General features: G+C 45.9%; 1 protein-coding gene across 1 annotated transcript in view; it reads right to left on the reverse strand.

The window, feature by feature from the left end:
- PLXNC1 (plexin C1) overlaps positions 1 to 15,423 on the reverse strand; it is a 241,814-nt gene that overhangs the window by 220,822 nt on the left and 5,569 nt on the right. Inside the window, exon 3 of the mRNA XM_063927616.1 lies at positions 6,159 to 6,293. Coding sequence (XP_063783686.1) covers positions 6,159 to 6,293 — 135 coding nt within the window. The remainder of the gene's footprint in view (positions 1 to 6,158; positions 6,294 to 15,423) is intronic.

The raw sequence follows: 15,423 nt of genomic DNA on the forward strand, positions 1-15,423 counted from the left end.
TTGTTAAATTTTAGCTAAAGCATTGTCAATCTCCCCTTTAGGGTAACCTCGAACACGGAATCCTTGGCTCATGAATTGCAAAGCAATGTGTATTTCTGATGGTTCAGATGTGATCTGTACAATCCTTAATAATTGTGAAATGGATGAAAGCTGGATAATAGCAATAAGGTGTTTCTGTCCGAGCCTCTACTGTAGATGTTGGTGATCAGTTTTCTGTTCTTCTCATAGTAGTTAGTAGTTATAGTATGATCGTTATAGCCAAAAACTTTAATTTATGTGTTTGCTTAATGTGAGGTTAAAGTGCCTGGAAGTGAGTTTAGATGGTCAATAAAAGCAAGTAACGTCACCTCTCCTCTCTGCCAAATGAAAATAAATCATCTATGCATTGTACGAAGAATGATCAATGTTGTCTGAATGTGGAACTGCCAGTGTTGTGGGTTTGTTCATATGCTGCCATGAAGATCATGGCATATGAAGGGGCCATGTTAACCCCATGGTGGTGCCTTCTTTCTGTAAATAAAAGCAGTTTTATAATAGAAAATAATTTTTGTTGAGTATAAGATCAATAAGTAACATCACATAGTCTGCCAGAGAACCACAGTACAAAGCACTGTTGATGAGTAGCTTCCAGAATGATTCAATCCCCTGAGCATGTGGAGTGTTGGTATATAAACTCGACACATCGAGTTTAACAAGTATAGAATCATTAGTGACACTGGGCATCTCCTTGAGTTTTCTTAGAAAATCTGTGGTGTCCTTTATATAGCTTGCAGTATCTTTGACCAGGGGCTGCAGATAAAAATCCACCAGTTGGATAAGGTGTTGATACAAGGATCCACTGGCTGAAATGATGGGACGGCCTTGGGGATGTGTTAATGATTTATGGACGTTTGGCAGAGTGTAGACGAATGGAGTCTTTGGCTGAGTCGTATTTGATTATTTTCATAGTTAATTTTTTGGTAACAAATGGTATCTGCCAGTTGACTGTTTACTTCTTCAACGTAGTAATCATGGATAAGTGGAAAGAGACTGCGCTCACTGGGATAGAGGGTTAGTGCTGCTAGGCCTAGAGGTGTCCTACCTCTGTATAAGTATTTAACAATGGTAAGGTCAGCGCACTCTTGGGAGGGAGGGGATGTGAGAGAAAGGGTAAAGATGGAAAAAGGTGGAAGAAAAGAATGAAATGGAATGGGGAAGGAAGTAACGTAACAATTAAATTGTATACTGTAATCAAAAAGGACCATGTGTGGCAATGGAAATATTCTTTATTCCGGTGGTATGTTCCCACTGTCAGGTGTATCATGCAGACCACCCTTTTCGGTGTACCCTCCTGAATGGTACACTTCTGCTCAGAAGATTCTAAAATTAAACTAAATAAAGGTGAGAGTATGTGCGTTCTCCGTAAAGTCTGGCACAGTGTCCTTGTGTCAGTGTTACGTCCTCAGAGAGTCCTAATGTCCAGAGGTCCCTTGCGGGATGAATGTCAGGTGTCCCCAAGGGTGCACCTTTACCATAGGTATAGTGAAACCTATGTGGCTCTGAGACTAAGTATGCGTCAGGTGTTGTGAGGTGTGTGACAGTTTGCGGCGTCCCGCCTGTCAGACCTCCCTGTGTGCACCAATAGAGGAAACCGGGGGTACGGGCTTAGTTCATACACTTACCGCCGTGGGTGCGTTCCACGCGCATGTGCCGGCTCAGCTTCCATTCCCAAGTCCTCCGGTGTCCTTTGATGTCCAGGCCGTCTCGTCTCGGTCCCCGTGGTCGGTCAGCGGCCGCCGCTTTCTTCCTCCTTACGGGTCCCGTCTGTGGCTTCCTGCTTTGCCGCTCACGTGATGTGTCACGTGAGCGGAGGTGTTCGATCTGCCCCTGTTGCTCGGGGATCCCTCTCTCCAGCCGGGGAGGGGTGTCTGTAAAGTGCAGTGTGTAGTGAGACAAGTCCTCCAACGCGTTTCAGCAATCTGCCTTTTTCTAGGATTACATGTCTTAAATCCTTAGGTCATTATATGCTTGTTAAATGGCGATGATTGGTTACCAATGTATGTACACGCCCCCTTATGTTAATGGCCAGTAATGAATCATCGGCTATCTCTAGTGTTAGTATGAAGAAGCGTCCTGTTTCTCCCTATTTATGATGTCTATTATCACTAAAATGTATTACTAATAATGAGTACTGCATTGTGTGGAAAGAAATGTGAGATTATATGTGAAAGCAGTTTTATAATAGAAAATAATTTTTGTTGAGTATAAGATCAATAAGTAACATCACATAGTCTGCCAGAGAACCACAGTACAAAGCACTGCTGATGAGTAGCTTCCAGAATGATTCAATCCCCTGAGCATGTGGAGTGTTGGTATATAAACTCGACACATCTAGTTTAACAAGTATAGAATCATTAGTGACACTGGGCATCTCCTTGAGTTTTCTTAGAAAATCTGTGGTGTCCTTTATATAGCTTGCAGTATCTTTGACCAGGGGCTGCAGATAAAAATCCACCAGTTGGGTAAGGTGTTGAGACAAGGATCCACTGGCTGAAATGATGGGACGGCCTTGGGGATGTGTTAATGATTTATGAACGTTTGGCAGAGTCGTATTTGATTATTTTCATAGTTAATTTTTTGGTAACAAATGGTATCTGCCAGTTGACTGTTTACTTCTTCAACATAGTAATCATAATTGAGGAGAACAATGTTGCCAACTTTGTCGGCAACCCTAATCACTAGTTGGGAATCGTCACATAAGGATCTAATGGCTCTTCGTTCGTCCAGTGTAATATTGTTGTAGGAAATCTTCAGATTGTCAATGAAGGGGACAGTGTCCCTTTTGAGCACCCTCATAAATGTCTGTATGGAGGGGTTCAGAGTAGTGGGATCAAACAGCTTGGTTTCTTCAAATGACATATGTCAGTTATAAGTGCTGGTGCTCCTGGTTGTACTTTGGATACGTTGGCGTGTGCAAAGTAATCCCTGAGCCGTAGTTGCCTTCACAGTTTGTACATATCGACCTGCCAATAAAAGTTGTCCTGAGAGAGTAGGAATAAATGATAAACCTTTTTTGAGAAGAGAAAGTTCACCTGCAGTCAAGGTGTGATTGGACAGGTTGAAAACAACCGTTTCTATGTGTTTCTTTGGTATCTCCTTTTGACTTTTTCTCTTGCTGAGGTTTGTGAATGGCTTTCGATGTTGGTGAATTGGGTGACTGGTCTACGTCCACCACGACTGGGTTGGGGCTTAAATCTTCTGAGTTCACTGCAGGAGATCCAGGGATAAACCCTGTTTTCTTTGTAATCCAGTTTCTGCTTATACTTGTTCTTTTTAAATTTGAGCAGAACCCCTTTGAATTTGTCAATGTCCTTGTTCAATCTTGATAAGAGATCACAATCGGGGGTTTGAATTGAACCATAAAGGTCTTAACCTTCCAGTTCAGTGATGTCTTTTTTGATATCTTGAAGGTCTATGCCTGCCTATTCAATATCTAGCAGGATGAGGTCTTGAGAACACTTATTGAGTATGTTGCACCATCTGGTGCAGAAGTTGTTATTGTGACTTCCAAGTGTTGGTTGGTTATGCAGTCTAAACCCTCTCGGAATGAGTTGTTCTTTATAGTATTGAGATAACGTGAGACCACGGATCACTTTGACAATACACTCCTTAATTTAGGAGCCAGCAGCATACAGCCATACCGCACTGTGAATTCCTTGCTTGGGTTGCCCATGGAAGCTAAGCAGATGTTGGCCCGGCCAGTACCTGGGTGGGAGACCTATAGAGAATACTGGGTACTGTATGTTGTATTATTTTTTTGAGGGTTTTTTTGTGTTTTACTTTTTACTGTATTTTGTCACTTTTTGATAATGCCTAACAGTATCAACCAGCGTTGTCAGATTATGCATCAGTCTGGAATGAATGCACTGCAAATAGGTTCTGTACTACCATGCATTATATTGGACTCCATTGCCATATCAAATGTTGTTAATGTTGGCATCTGGGACACAAAACTCTTATATAGGCTCCCGTTTCAACAGAAATTGGGTTCTTCTTCCCGTTACACTCTTCACTTAATTTTTTGCACATATTATATCACTTTCTGTGTGTGGTCCCTGTCTATATATAGGGTTTATCTCCTTATACTGATTCAGATGTTTTCCATTTCCGTATTTTTCGGACCATAAGACGCACCTGACCATAAGACGCACCTAGTTTTTAGAGTAGGAAAACTGGAAAAAAAATATTCTTAACCAAATAGTGTAATAAAATATTTAATATTTAATAAACAATAACAGAATAGCCCTGCCTCCCTAGTTTTCACCGACCTCTAAGAGATATTTCCAGTTCTGTGTGATTTCTCAGACTCCTACAAGGATTCTGTACAGTGCAGCCTTCTGTCAGAGCCAGCATACACAGACACACACACACACACACACACACACACACACACACACACACACATCAGAGCTAGCATACACATAGACACACACACACACACACACACACACACACACACACAGACAGACAGTACCAGTGGTTCCCCGCGTCCAGGCTCTCAGCTAACGCTGCCCGCGGTGCACTCCTGAGGAGGGAGGAGGTGGGGGGGAGCGGGGGAGTCACGTGATGCCCGCTCTGCTGCTGGGCTCTGAGATGCGGGCGCTCTGCTGATGACGGCGCAGCAGCAGCATCCAGGACCCGGCGCTACCCGCTACCTGCAACCTCCATCTGTGCTGGCTCTTATTCGCTCCATAAGACGCACATACTTCCCCCCCCACATTTTTGGGGAGAAAAAGTGCGTCTTATGGTCCGAAAAATACGGTATGCTGCTGCCGCTGATTGCTACATACACTGAAGCCGCTTCTAGGCAGGGGGCAAGATTTGTTTACTATCATAACCACGCCCACACAGCTAGCGGACGGTGACCAATGAGCTTGTAGACAGCTCAGCCACCTTAGTAGAAAGTACAGCATGAATTCACCTGGTTTAAAGGTGGAACAGAAGGATTGTGATTGAATCCAGTCTAGGTCTTCCTAAGATCAGACCCGAACTACTGTTAGGCTGATTAGCATCACCTATTAGTCAGCTTTATAAATGTAGAGGTAGAGTTATGTAGGTTTAGGGATTAGGGTTAATGATAGACCTACCTTCAAACTACATTTTATCAGTGTCGACATGTTAAATGTCATCATGATCAAAATTTCAATGTGTTCACTGCCAACATAATAACCATGTCTGCATCATGAATGTCAGTCTTCTCTATCCTTCCCCTCAACTTTTTCATCTCTCCTCCACTCCAGTCTCTCTCTCTCTCTCTCTCAACTCTGGCTCTCTCACCCTATCTTTCTTTCTCTTTCATCTCTATCCCCCTCAATCTCTCTCTATCATCTGTGGACTCCTCTCCTCTCAGTCCCATCTATCCATCATCTCTGTTACCCATCCTGATGGCAATCTACCTCATCTCTGTCCCTTATGTCTGCCGTCACCCATTGGGGTCACAGGGGAGGGGTGGGTAAGGGGCGGTTGGGAGGGAGGGGTGTGGTCCCCAGATCCAGCAGGAGGGAAAAAACCTGTGCATCCAAACAGCACTGGCAGGAGATGAGAATCTGTGGCATGTAGTCAGACAGCTATTGAGAGCTGTGAGAGAAGAATGGACGGGCTCTCATCAGCTCCACCCCTTTCCCAGCACAGAGACCCCCGGTCTGTCTCATCACTCGCTACATTAGGAAGAGTTGGAAGGGGGATGTGGTACATGTACCAGCTTTCACGGAGATCTGGTACATGCCCCAGCTCTTACTGCACATGTCGCAGATAGGACAGAGTTTAGGGGATTATATATACATTTAAGAGAGTAAAGATACATGCTGATGCTAACTTCATCCTCATCACCATGTAGACTTACACAAGACTAGAAACTATTTTTACAAAGCTGATGCTTTTGTAAGCCACCTCATCTCAGCTGGTTAAAGCTGAAATTGAAAGTGCCACTAACATTCTGTGTAAATCCCAATGTGCTTTACACTGAATGCTACTGCTGCTTTAAATTTTCAGCTCCAAACATCTGAGAAGTGTCGGCTTACCCTATATACCCTATGGTATATCTGAAGATGCAAACAAGACTATGCCGTAGTAGTGTATCTATGGTAATCATAATGGAGTGGCAAGCAACATATACCAACCTCATGCACAGTGGCAACATATATGTAGGTATTGTCAATAGGATCCAGGAGAATATTCCGGAACACTGGAGCTTCTTGATTAAATTCATATAAAATTTCTGGACAGTTTGCAGTGTAATTTGAGTTTAAAGTCACCTGGATTTCAGAAATGTATAAAAATAAAATCTAGTTAATAAATCACATTTTTGACTACTTGCTTAACGGACACGATCATCAAAATGCATGATTTAATTTCCTTGCAATTTTATGGTCCTCATTTTCAAAGCTTCCTTCAGATTCACAGTCTTTTATCTATAAAAGCTTATATTCTTTAATGATTTACATGTAAAGGATAATTGAAAGTCAATTGTTAGGACAATATTGCTCATCTGTTTAAACTTGGAACTTCCAGAACACATGAGGATTAATACTTATACAAGCAGCATTTTACTTTTCTCTTATGTCCTAGGGGATACTGGGAATCCATTTAGTACCATGGGGTCCATAGACGGGTCCACTTGGAGCCATGGGCACTATAGAAGTTTGATAACGTGTGCTGGCTCCTCCCTCTATGCCTCTCCTAACAGACTCACTTTAGAAAATGTGCCCGAAGGAGCCAGACACATCTCTGGAAGCTCCTGAAGAGTTTTTTGCATTTATTTTTAAATATTGTTATTTTCAGGCAGGACTGGATGGCACCAGCCTGCCTGCTTCATGGGACTTGGGTGGGGGCGGGGGCTGCCCCAACCCCACTAAGGGTTAATGGTCCCGTTCCCCGCTGACAGGACGCTAGCTCCTGAGGGAACTATTCACAAGCCCCGACGTACATTCCCACAGCACGCCGCCACCCCTAACAGAGCCAGAAGAAAGAAGAGTGGTGAGTACTAAGCCGGCGTCCCGGTTAGCGAGTCGCCGGCCATTATGGCGGCATGAGGGTACAGAGACACAGGGCTCCCAAACGGGGCGGACTGAGTCTCCAGACTTAGTACACTGTAGTGTACACAGTACCCATACGGGCAATACAGGCTTAAAAGGGGACTGTCTCCATTTTAAGCACCCAGACACATAAAGCTAGTATAAAGAAGAGTGTGAAGACCGCGTGCCATTGAAGGGGCGGGGCTTCACTATGAGCGGATCCAGCAGCTCACCGGTGCCATTTTACCCTACTGCATATGACACAGACGCTGACTGACAGGGACGCACAACTCCTCCGGAGAGCCACCAGATTACCTCAGCAGTAACAAGGGGTCACAGAGGGGGGAGCGATATAATAGTGTACTAAGTCCCTAATCTAGGTACTTAGTCTGTGACCCAGCTAACCTTGGCTTTAGCAATAAGGGCACCGTGTGCTGGTTCTATCTTCTCTCTGTGTCTCTCGGGAAGGGCTCTTTGTGGGTTAATTGTGCATTTAACCTTTTCCTGTGTGTGTGCTGTCACTACTGCAGTATGTCAGGCAAAGAGTGTGTTTCATGTAAGGCACAGTGTTCCTCTTCTCTAGGGGGTTCACTAGTGTATACTCAGTGTAGTATCTTTTCTCAGGCTAGTGGGGCGGAGCCAGCATGACTGGACTCCATTAGGGGGTAATTTCCACCATCTCTACTAAATTATCTTGTAATGAGAGAGACGCAATATTTAAGACAGTCTATGGCTGTGTTTATGCAAAAGGACTCAGTACTCAGACCAATGTCTCAGTCCTCTACCATTTGTCCACAAAAGCGTACTTTCGCCCAGATCCTGCATTCAGACTCTGATAATGAAGGGTCAGGAATCGAGGAAGGTGAGGTGGACATAGAGGTAGTGGAGGGTACTCTGTCGCAGGGTGTAGAGGCTCTCATAGATTTTATCAGAGAAGTCCTAAATATCCCTGATAAGGTGACAGAGGAGTGAGGAATCTTACTTTAATATAAAGAAAAAATCCTCAGTCACTTTTCCCATATCAAAGGAATTAAATACCCTGTTTGAAGAACCGTGGGTTAATCCAGATAAGAAATGTCAAACTCCTAGGCGGTTATCGTCATCATTTCCTTTTCCTCCTGAGGATAGGAAAAAATGGGAAAATCCACCGATAGTGGATACATCAGTCTCCAGGCTCTCACGTAAAATAGTACTACCTGTTCCTGGAGCAGCCTCCCTAAAGGATACAGCTGATCGTAAGATTGAGACTACACTCAAATCTTTATATACAGCTGCAGGGGTGGCCCAGAGACCCACTATAGCATGTGGGTGGATTACTCGAGCCATTGCTAAATGGTCTGGTAATTTAATTGAGGGGTTAGGCACCTTACCTCAAGAGGAATTTGTGTTACTCCTGCAGCACATACAAGACTCTGCGAACTTCATGGTGGAAGCCATTAAAAAGATAGGTTTGCTCAATGCACGCACTACAGCTATGGTAGTGTCGGCACGCAGGGGATTATGGCTACGCCAGTGGACTGTTGACGCAGATTCCAAAAACAGGAATGTAAGGCCTGCTGTTCACAGGTATGGCCTTATTTGGCGATGAACTCGACAAGTGCTGCTGTGGATAAGTCCACTTATTTACCTTCTGCAGTTCCACCAGCCAAGAAGGCCTACTCTGGACCCAATTTACAGTCCTTTCAGACTGCCAATTTTAGGGGCAAGGCCAGAGATTCTTCTTCCGCCACCAGAGGTGCTAGAGGTAAACCATGCAAACCAGCGACTGCTGGTTCACAGGAACAGAGCTCAGGCTCTGCTTCCTCAATGTTTTCCACATGACGGTGGACTGCGATGCTGGGGAGACAGGCAGATGGGATGCTGGATACAATTCTTCAGTCACACCTGGACAAGATCTTGCCACGATCCCTGGGTGATAGACCTTATATCCCAGGGCTACAGACTGGAGTTCCAGGATCTCCCACCTCACAGATTCCTCAAATCAGGCTTACCAGTTTCACAAGAAGCAAGAGTAATCTTACAAGAAGCCATTCAAAAACTGTAACAGACCCAGGTCATTGTTCCAGTTCCACCTCATCTACAAAACAAGGGATACTATTCCAGCTTGTTTGTAGTTCCGAAAATGGATGGTTCGGTAAGACCGATTCTGAATCTCAAATCATTGAACCCATACTTACGAGTGTTCAAGTTCAAGATGGAGTCTCTGAGAGCAGTGATCTTAGGTCTGGAAGAGGGGGATTCCTAGTGTTTCTGGATGTAAAGGATGCATACCTTCACATTCCAATCTGGCCACCTCATCAGGTTTACCTACGGTTGGACTGCAGACTACCAGTTTCAGCCCCTGCCATTGTGTCTCTCCGCACGGCACAGAGGGTGTTCACCAAAGCGATGGCAGAGATGATGATGTTGCTCCGCAGACAGGGAGTAACTGTAATTCCTTACATGGATGATCTTCTGATAAAGCCTGCGTACAGGGAGCAGTTGTTGGAGAACATTGGTCTCACGACCAGATTACTCCTGGATCATGGGAGGATTCTGAACCTACCAAAATCTAGTGATGAGCGGATTCGGTTTTACTCGGTTTTACTCGGTTCTCAAAACCGAATCTTATTGGCTATCCAAAACACGTGACATCAGTGAGTCAATAAGATTCGGTTTTGAGAACCGAGTAAAACCGAGTAAAACCGAATCCGCTCATCACTACCAAAATCTAACCTAGAATCAACACAGAAGCTTAATTTCCTGGAAATGATACTGGACACAGAGTCTGAAAGAGTGTTCCTTCCCTTGGAAAAGGCAATGGTGATCCAGTCGATGGTTCAGGCTGTCTTAAAGCCGACCCGAATATCAGTACATCTGTGCATCCGAAAAAAGAATATGTATACCTGCGCTGGCTGTGTAGATCAATAATTTAAAATATATTAACAATAAATTAAATAAAAATAATAATAGGATGGTTTGTTCTATGTAAAAAAGTAACAATTTATTAACATATCACATGTAACACATCTAAAAAGAAGGAATTCCTGTTGCCACAAGGTGGCGATAAAACTTAAATATATCTTATCTGGATAAAGTTTCATAAATTTCACATTCTCCTGTGTTAGATTTTGTCCATTCCTATAGGCTAGGACAGCCTCTCTTTGTGCATTCACTGTAATGGGTAAATAGTTACCAGATCCCCACGTTGGTAAGCATCAGCGTTGGAGCAAGTCCATTTGTAGCTGTAGGGGTGCTGATTAGACCGGTTTAATAATTTGGTCCAGTGATGGGAGAGAAGTCCAAAATGTGCCGAAGGATGACAAGGCTTTGCAGGCCGGTTGGTGAGTGAAGTCCAGATAGGTAGGTAAGCTCAACGCGTTTCACTGGTACAATCCAGCTTCCTCAGGAGCATATCTAGTTTTTTGAGGAATTGACCTTCCTCTTACCTGCTGCTGTTGGTCGCGCACCTGCTTATTTATTATTTGCACATCTGTGCATCCGCCTTCTGGGGAAAATGGTGGCTTCTTACGAAGCAGTTCAGCACGGAAGGTTTCATGTGAGGGCCTTTCAGCTGGATCTATTAGACAAATGGTCCATATTGCATCTTCACATGCATCAGCAGATTCGTTTGGCGCCAAAAGCCAGGATCTCCCACCTGTGGTGGCTACAAACTTCTCACCTAGTGGAAGGTCGAAGGTTCGGGATTCAAAATTGGATTCTGCTAACCACAGATGCAAGCCTCAGAGGTTGGGGTGCAGTCACCCAGGGGGTACAGTTTCAAGGAAGATGGTCAAGTCAGTTAATCGTTCTTCCAATAAACATCCTGGAACTCAGGACTATCTACAACGTCCTTCTGCAGGCCTCATCTCTTCTTCAGAATCAGACCATTCAAGTTCAGTCGGACAATGTGACAGCGGTGTCTTACATCAACCGACAGGGCTGAATGAAAAGCAGGGCCGCAATGTCAGGGGTGTCAAGAATTCCCCTCTGGGCGGAAAAACATGCCATGGCATTGTCAGCGATCTTCATTCCGGGAGTAGACAACTGGGAAGCAGACTAACTCAGCAGACATGACCTGCACCCTGGGGAATGGGGCCTCCACCCAGAGGTGTTCCAGTGGCTGACACGTCGGTGGGGTTATCCACAAATCGACATGATGGCCTCTCGACTCAGCAAGAAGCTCAGGTGGTATTGTTCCAGGTCGAGGAACCCACAAGCGGTAGCGGTAGACGCCCTGAAAACTCTGTGGGTCTACCAGCTGGTGTATGTGTTTCCTCCCATTCCTCTGATCCCAAGAGTTCTCAAAAGAATAAAAAGGGAAAGAGTTCAAGCAATTCTCATTGCTCCAGACTGGCCGCAAAGGGCCTGGTATTCAGATCTTTTGGAACAGGGCCTGTTCGTCTATCAAGATTTACCACAGCTACGTTTGACAGCATGGAAGTTGAACGGCTGATTCTAGCCAAGAGAGAGATTCCTTACAAGGTCATCCCAACTATGATCTAAGCCAGGAAAGGGGTAACATCAAAACATTACCATCGTATCTGGAAGAAATATGTTTCTTGGTGTGAGACCAGACAATATTCTATGTTGGAATTTCATCTGGGACGTTTCCTGCTTTTTCTGCAGTCGAGAGTTGACGTGAGCCTAGGCTCCATAAAAGTTCAGATTTCGGCCTTCTCTATTTTCTTTCAGAAACAATTGGCTTCTCTCCCTGAGGTCCAGATGTTCTTGAAAGGTGTTCTTCACATCCAATCTCCCTTTGTGCCTCCCACAGCACCTTGGGATCTCAATTTGGTTCTGACATTCCTCCAGTCGGACTGGTTTGAACAGTTACATGAGGTAGATGTAAAGTATCTTACATGGAGGACCATCACGCTGTTGGCCTTGGCTTCGGCAAGGCGCGTGTCGGAGCTGGGGGCGTTGTCTCACAAGAGCCCCTACTTGATTTTCCATAAGGACAGAGCTGAACTCAGGACTTGTCAGCAATTCCTTCCTAAGGTGGTGTCGGCGTTTCACATCAACCAGCCAATTGTGGTCCCGGTTGTTACTGACACCTCTACTACTTCAAAGTCCTTGGACGTTGTAAGGGCTTTGAAGGTTTATGTAAAGCGAACTGCTCATCACAGGAAATCGTACTCTCTGTTCGTTTTATATGAAGCCAACAAGATTGGGTGTCCTGCTTCAAAGCAGTCGATTGCTCGCTGGATCAGGCTCACTATCCAGCATGATTATTCCGCGGCAGGCTTGCCGATTCCTAAATGTAAAACGTCTCACTTACCAGCGCGCTGGTGTGCAGGCCTCCGGAGGTCATGGCCCCAGTTGCGGCTGCATGTGCGCTGACTGCGAGCGTCATCTCCAGTGTCGCTATGTACCCCTGAGTCAAGTACCATTTGCGCCTTGCTGTATGCCAGCACCCGGCTTGCATGGGCGCCACCATGACACCTGCACTCAGCTGACCCAGGCATCCAATCCAACGCTGTGCTTGCCCCCAGAGGTTGAACCACCAATCACCGCAGAGCAAGGGGTATAAGTTCCAGTCCGTGGCTCAGCCACATCGCCTCGGACAACGAGTCACATTGGTGTCTCAAGTTCTCCTGGTTCTCATGTTCCTGTCTCCAGAGGTTCCCCGTGATTCTTCTCATTGCTTCATTTCGTCTTCCTGCATTTCCTTCATTCTGCTACAGACTCCAGCCACAGCCAGCCGCAGCTCATCAGCAGTAAGAGACTCTCCTCAGGTGTTTGTTTCATTGCTTTACCTGTGCACCTCGTTAGCTTCATACCAACTTATACAAAGCTTGTTGTATTGGGACTATCTCCTGCTTGGGCCCTGTGTGATAATAAGAACTGAACTATACAGAGACTGTGTACTTTGCAAGTATTACCGGAATTCTGTCTTCTAAATCATCTGCATTCATTCATCACGTTATTCCACGTTTTGTTATCAGAGACTGTGTGCTTTACACGTATTACCGGAGTTTTGTTTCCTAAACCATTTGCATTTATTCATCAAGTTATTTCACGTTTTGTTATCAGAGACTTTTACCTTGGATTCAGTTACCGTTTATTATTTCATTACTGTCATTACCGATGCTAAGTACCACCTGTTATTACATCCTTGCTCTGTGACCTCTGTACGTATTAAACATCAGCGCATATACTCAGGACTTTTATTTTGCCTCCATGTTTATATATTGTACCAACACTGACCGACTAGTGCCCCCTTCGGGGACAAACAAAATCAGAAACCTGACTCTAAATCTGTACAGGCCCACTCTACTAGGCCGGTGGGTTCCTCTTGGGCGGCTGCCTGGGGTGTCTCGGCATTACAGCTCTGCCAAGCAACTACTTGGTCACGTTCAAACACGTTTGCCAAGTTTTACAAGTTCGATACCTTGGCCTCTGAGGACCTTCAGTTTGATCAGTCAGTTCTGCGGGAACCTCAGCACTCTCCAACCCAGTTTGGGAGCTTTGTTACTTCCCCATGGTACTAAATGGATTCCCAGTATCCCCTAGGATATAAGAGAAAATAGGATTTTCATTGCCTACTGGTAAATCCTTTTCTCATAGTCCGTAGGGGATACTGGGCGCCTGCCCGGTGCTTTGTTCTTCCTGCACGGTTACTTGTTTAACTACTATTGTTTGGTTCAGCTGTTGCTGTTCTGGTTTTCAAGTTTGGTTAGCATGACTTTCCTGTTGTTCTGTGTGTGCTGTTTCAAAATCTCACCACTTTCCTTATCCTTCTCTCACAGTATGTCCATCTCATCGAGCACAGTTTCCTAGACTGAGTCTGGTAGGAGGGGCATAGAAGGAGGAGCCAGCACACGTTACCAAACTTCAATAGTGCCCATGGCTCCAAGTGGACCCATCTATACCCCATGGTACTAAATGGATTCCCAGTATCCCCTACGGACTACGAGAAAAGGATTTACCGGTAGGTAATTAAAATCCTATTTTTTCTATGTTTTTAAAATCTGCTTACGAATAATACATTATGACTTAGAAAACTTACTTTAAGAGACTTCTGGCTGGGTCACAATAAAAATATTTAACAATCTGTTAAGTGGCATTTGTCATACAGACAAATCTGTTGATTGTTTAGGAGGCTGAATATTTTGCAAGTCATTGTATGCAAGTCTCCTGTTAAAGCACAATGAAACTACCCATGGGGAAGTGGGGGTTATTCAGAGTAGTTGGCAAGCCAAAAAACTACACTAATTGGCAAAACCATGTTGCACTGCAGGTGGGGTAGATCAGGAGCGGTTCTAGGTGCGGGCAAGCCGTGCCTGTGCCCGGGGCGCTGCGGCCTGTGGGGGCGGCCGCAGACACCTCGCAGGCACCCGCTGCCTACCCGCACCCCGCATCCCGGCAAACGGACAGGGGACAAGCCGGAGGGAGGACCCAGAGAGGACCTGGCTCAGAGCCCTCTGCAATCCGCTGACCCGGCTGTAGAGACTGGAGGAGCCGACACTGAGAAGAGCCCCGCCTCGAGCACCCGGTCTTCATGATCCCTGCTACAGGCAGGACCCGGGTGTGGAGGGGCCGTCTCTGTGGCTGCCGGAAACGCTGGAGGATCTGGAGGGCGGGGAAGTGGAGCGCCGATGGACCCTGGGAGACCCGCCACCAGAAAGCAAGGACCCGCACCTGTTGTGGAAGGCTGGAAATCAGAGGACGCTAGGAGCGGCAGGACCAGAGAAGCCCCCGGCTGGTGATGAGGACCCCGGCTGTATAGTCGCGGCGCAGGCAGTGAGAGAGGACAGAGCTCCCCTGCACTGAGGACTGTGCAGAGCCAGAGAGTGGGATCTAGTCGCCACCCATCCGGGATCCTGTCACCACTGCGGCTCCGTGGCTCAGTGATACAGACGCTGGCCTCCAGACCTCTCCCATCACCCTGTGGCTACATTGCACAAGTCAGTGCCCCACAGGTGTGTTCTCGGAGGTGTGTATCTCCACTCTCCCCTCCACTTCTCCCTCTTGGTGTCCCCGCTGCTCAGGACCCTGGTGTATGTATTACTGGTCCCGGTCCCCAGGTAACAGCCAGCCCCCAGGCTTCCCTGCTCCACAACCAGAGCCACGAATCTGCCAGGGAGGGGGTCTGTAGCCGGTCAGCCAGGGGGCACATCTGCAGGGTGCATATCTACTGGTGGCATAACTACTGGGGGCACACCTTGTGGTGTAATGGGACTAACGGACACTGCTGAGCTGTGTAATGTGAATCGGTACTCTGTAAAGCGCTGCGGAATATGTGTGCACTATATAAATAACTAATAATAATAATAATAATAATAATAATAATGTGGCCATGCCCCTTCCCTATGAAGCCACGCCCCTATTTTTTAGCACAACTTCGGCGCGCACTAACTCTATTTTACCTGTCAAGAGGGGGCGTCAA

The sequence above is a fragment of the Pseudophryne corroboree genome, chromosome 6 (assembly GCF_028390025.1).
Source record: "Pseudophryne corroboree isolate aPseCor3 chromosome 6, aPseCor3.hap2, whole genome shotgun sequence".
In the NCBI taxonomy this organism is placed as follows: domain Eukaryota; kingdom Metazoa; phylum Chordata; class Amphibia; order Anura; family Myobatrachidae; genus Pseudophryne; species Pseudophryne corroboree.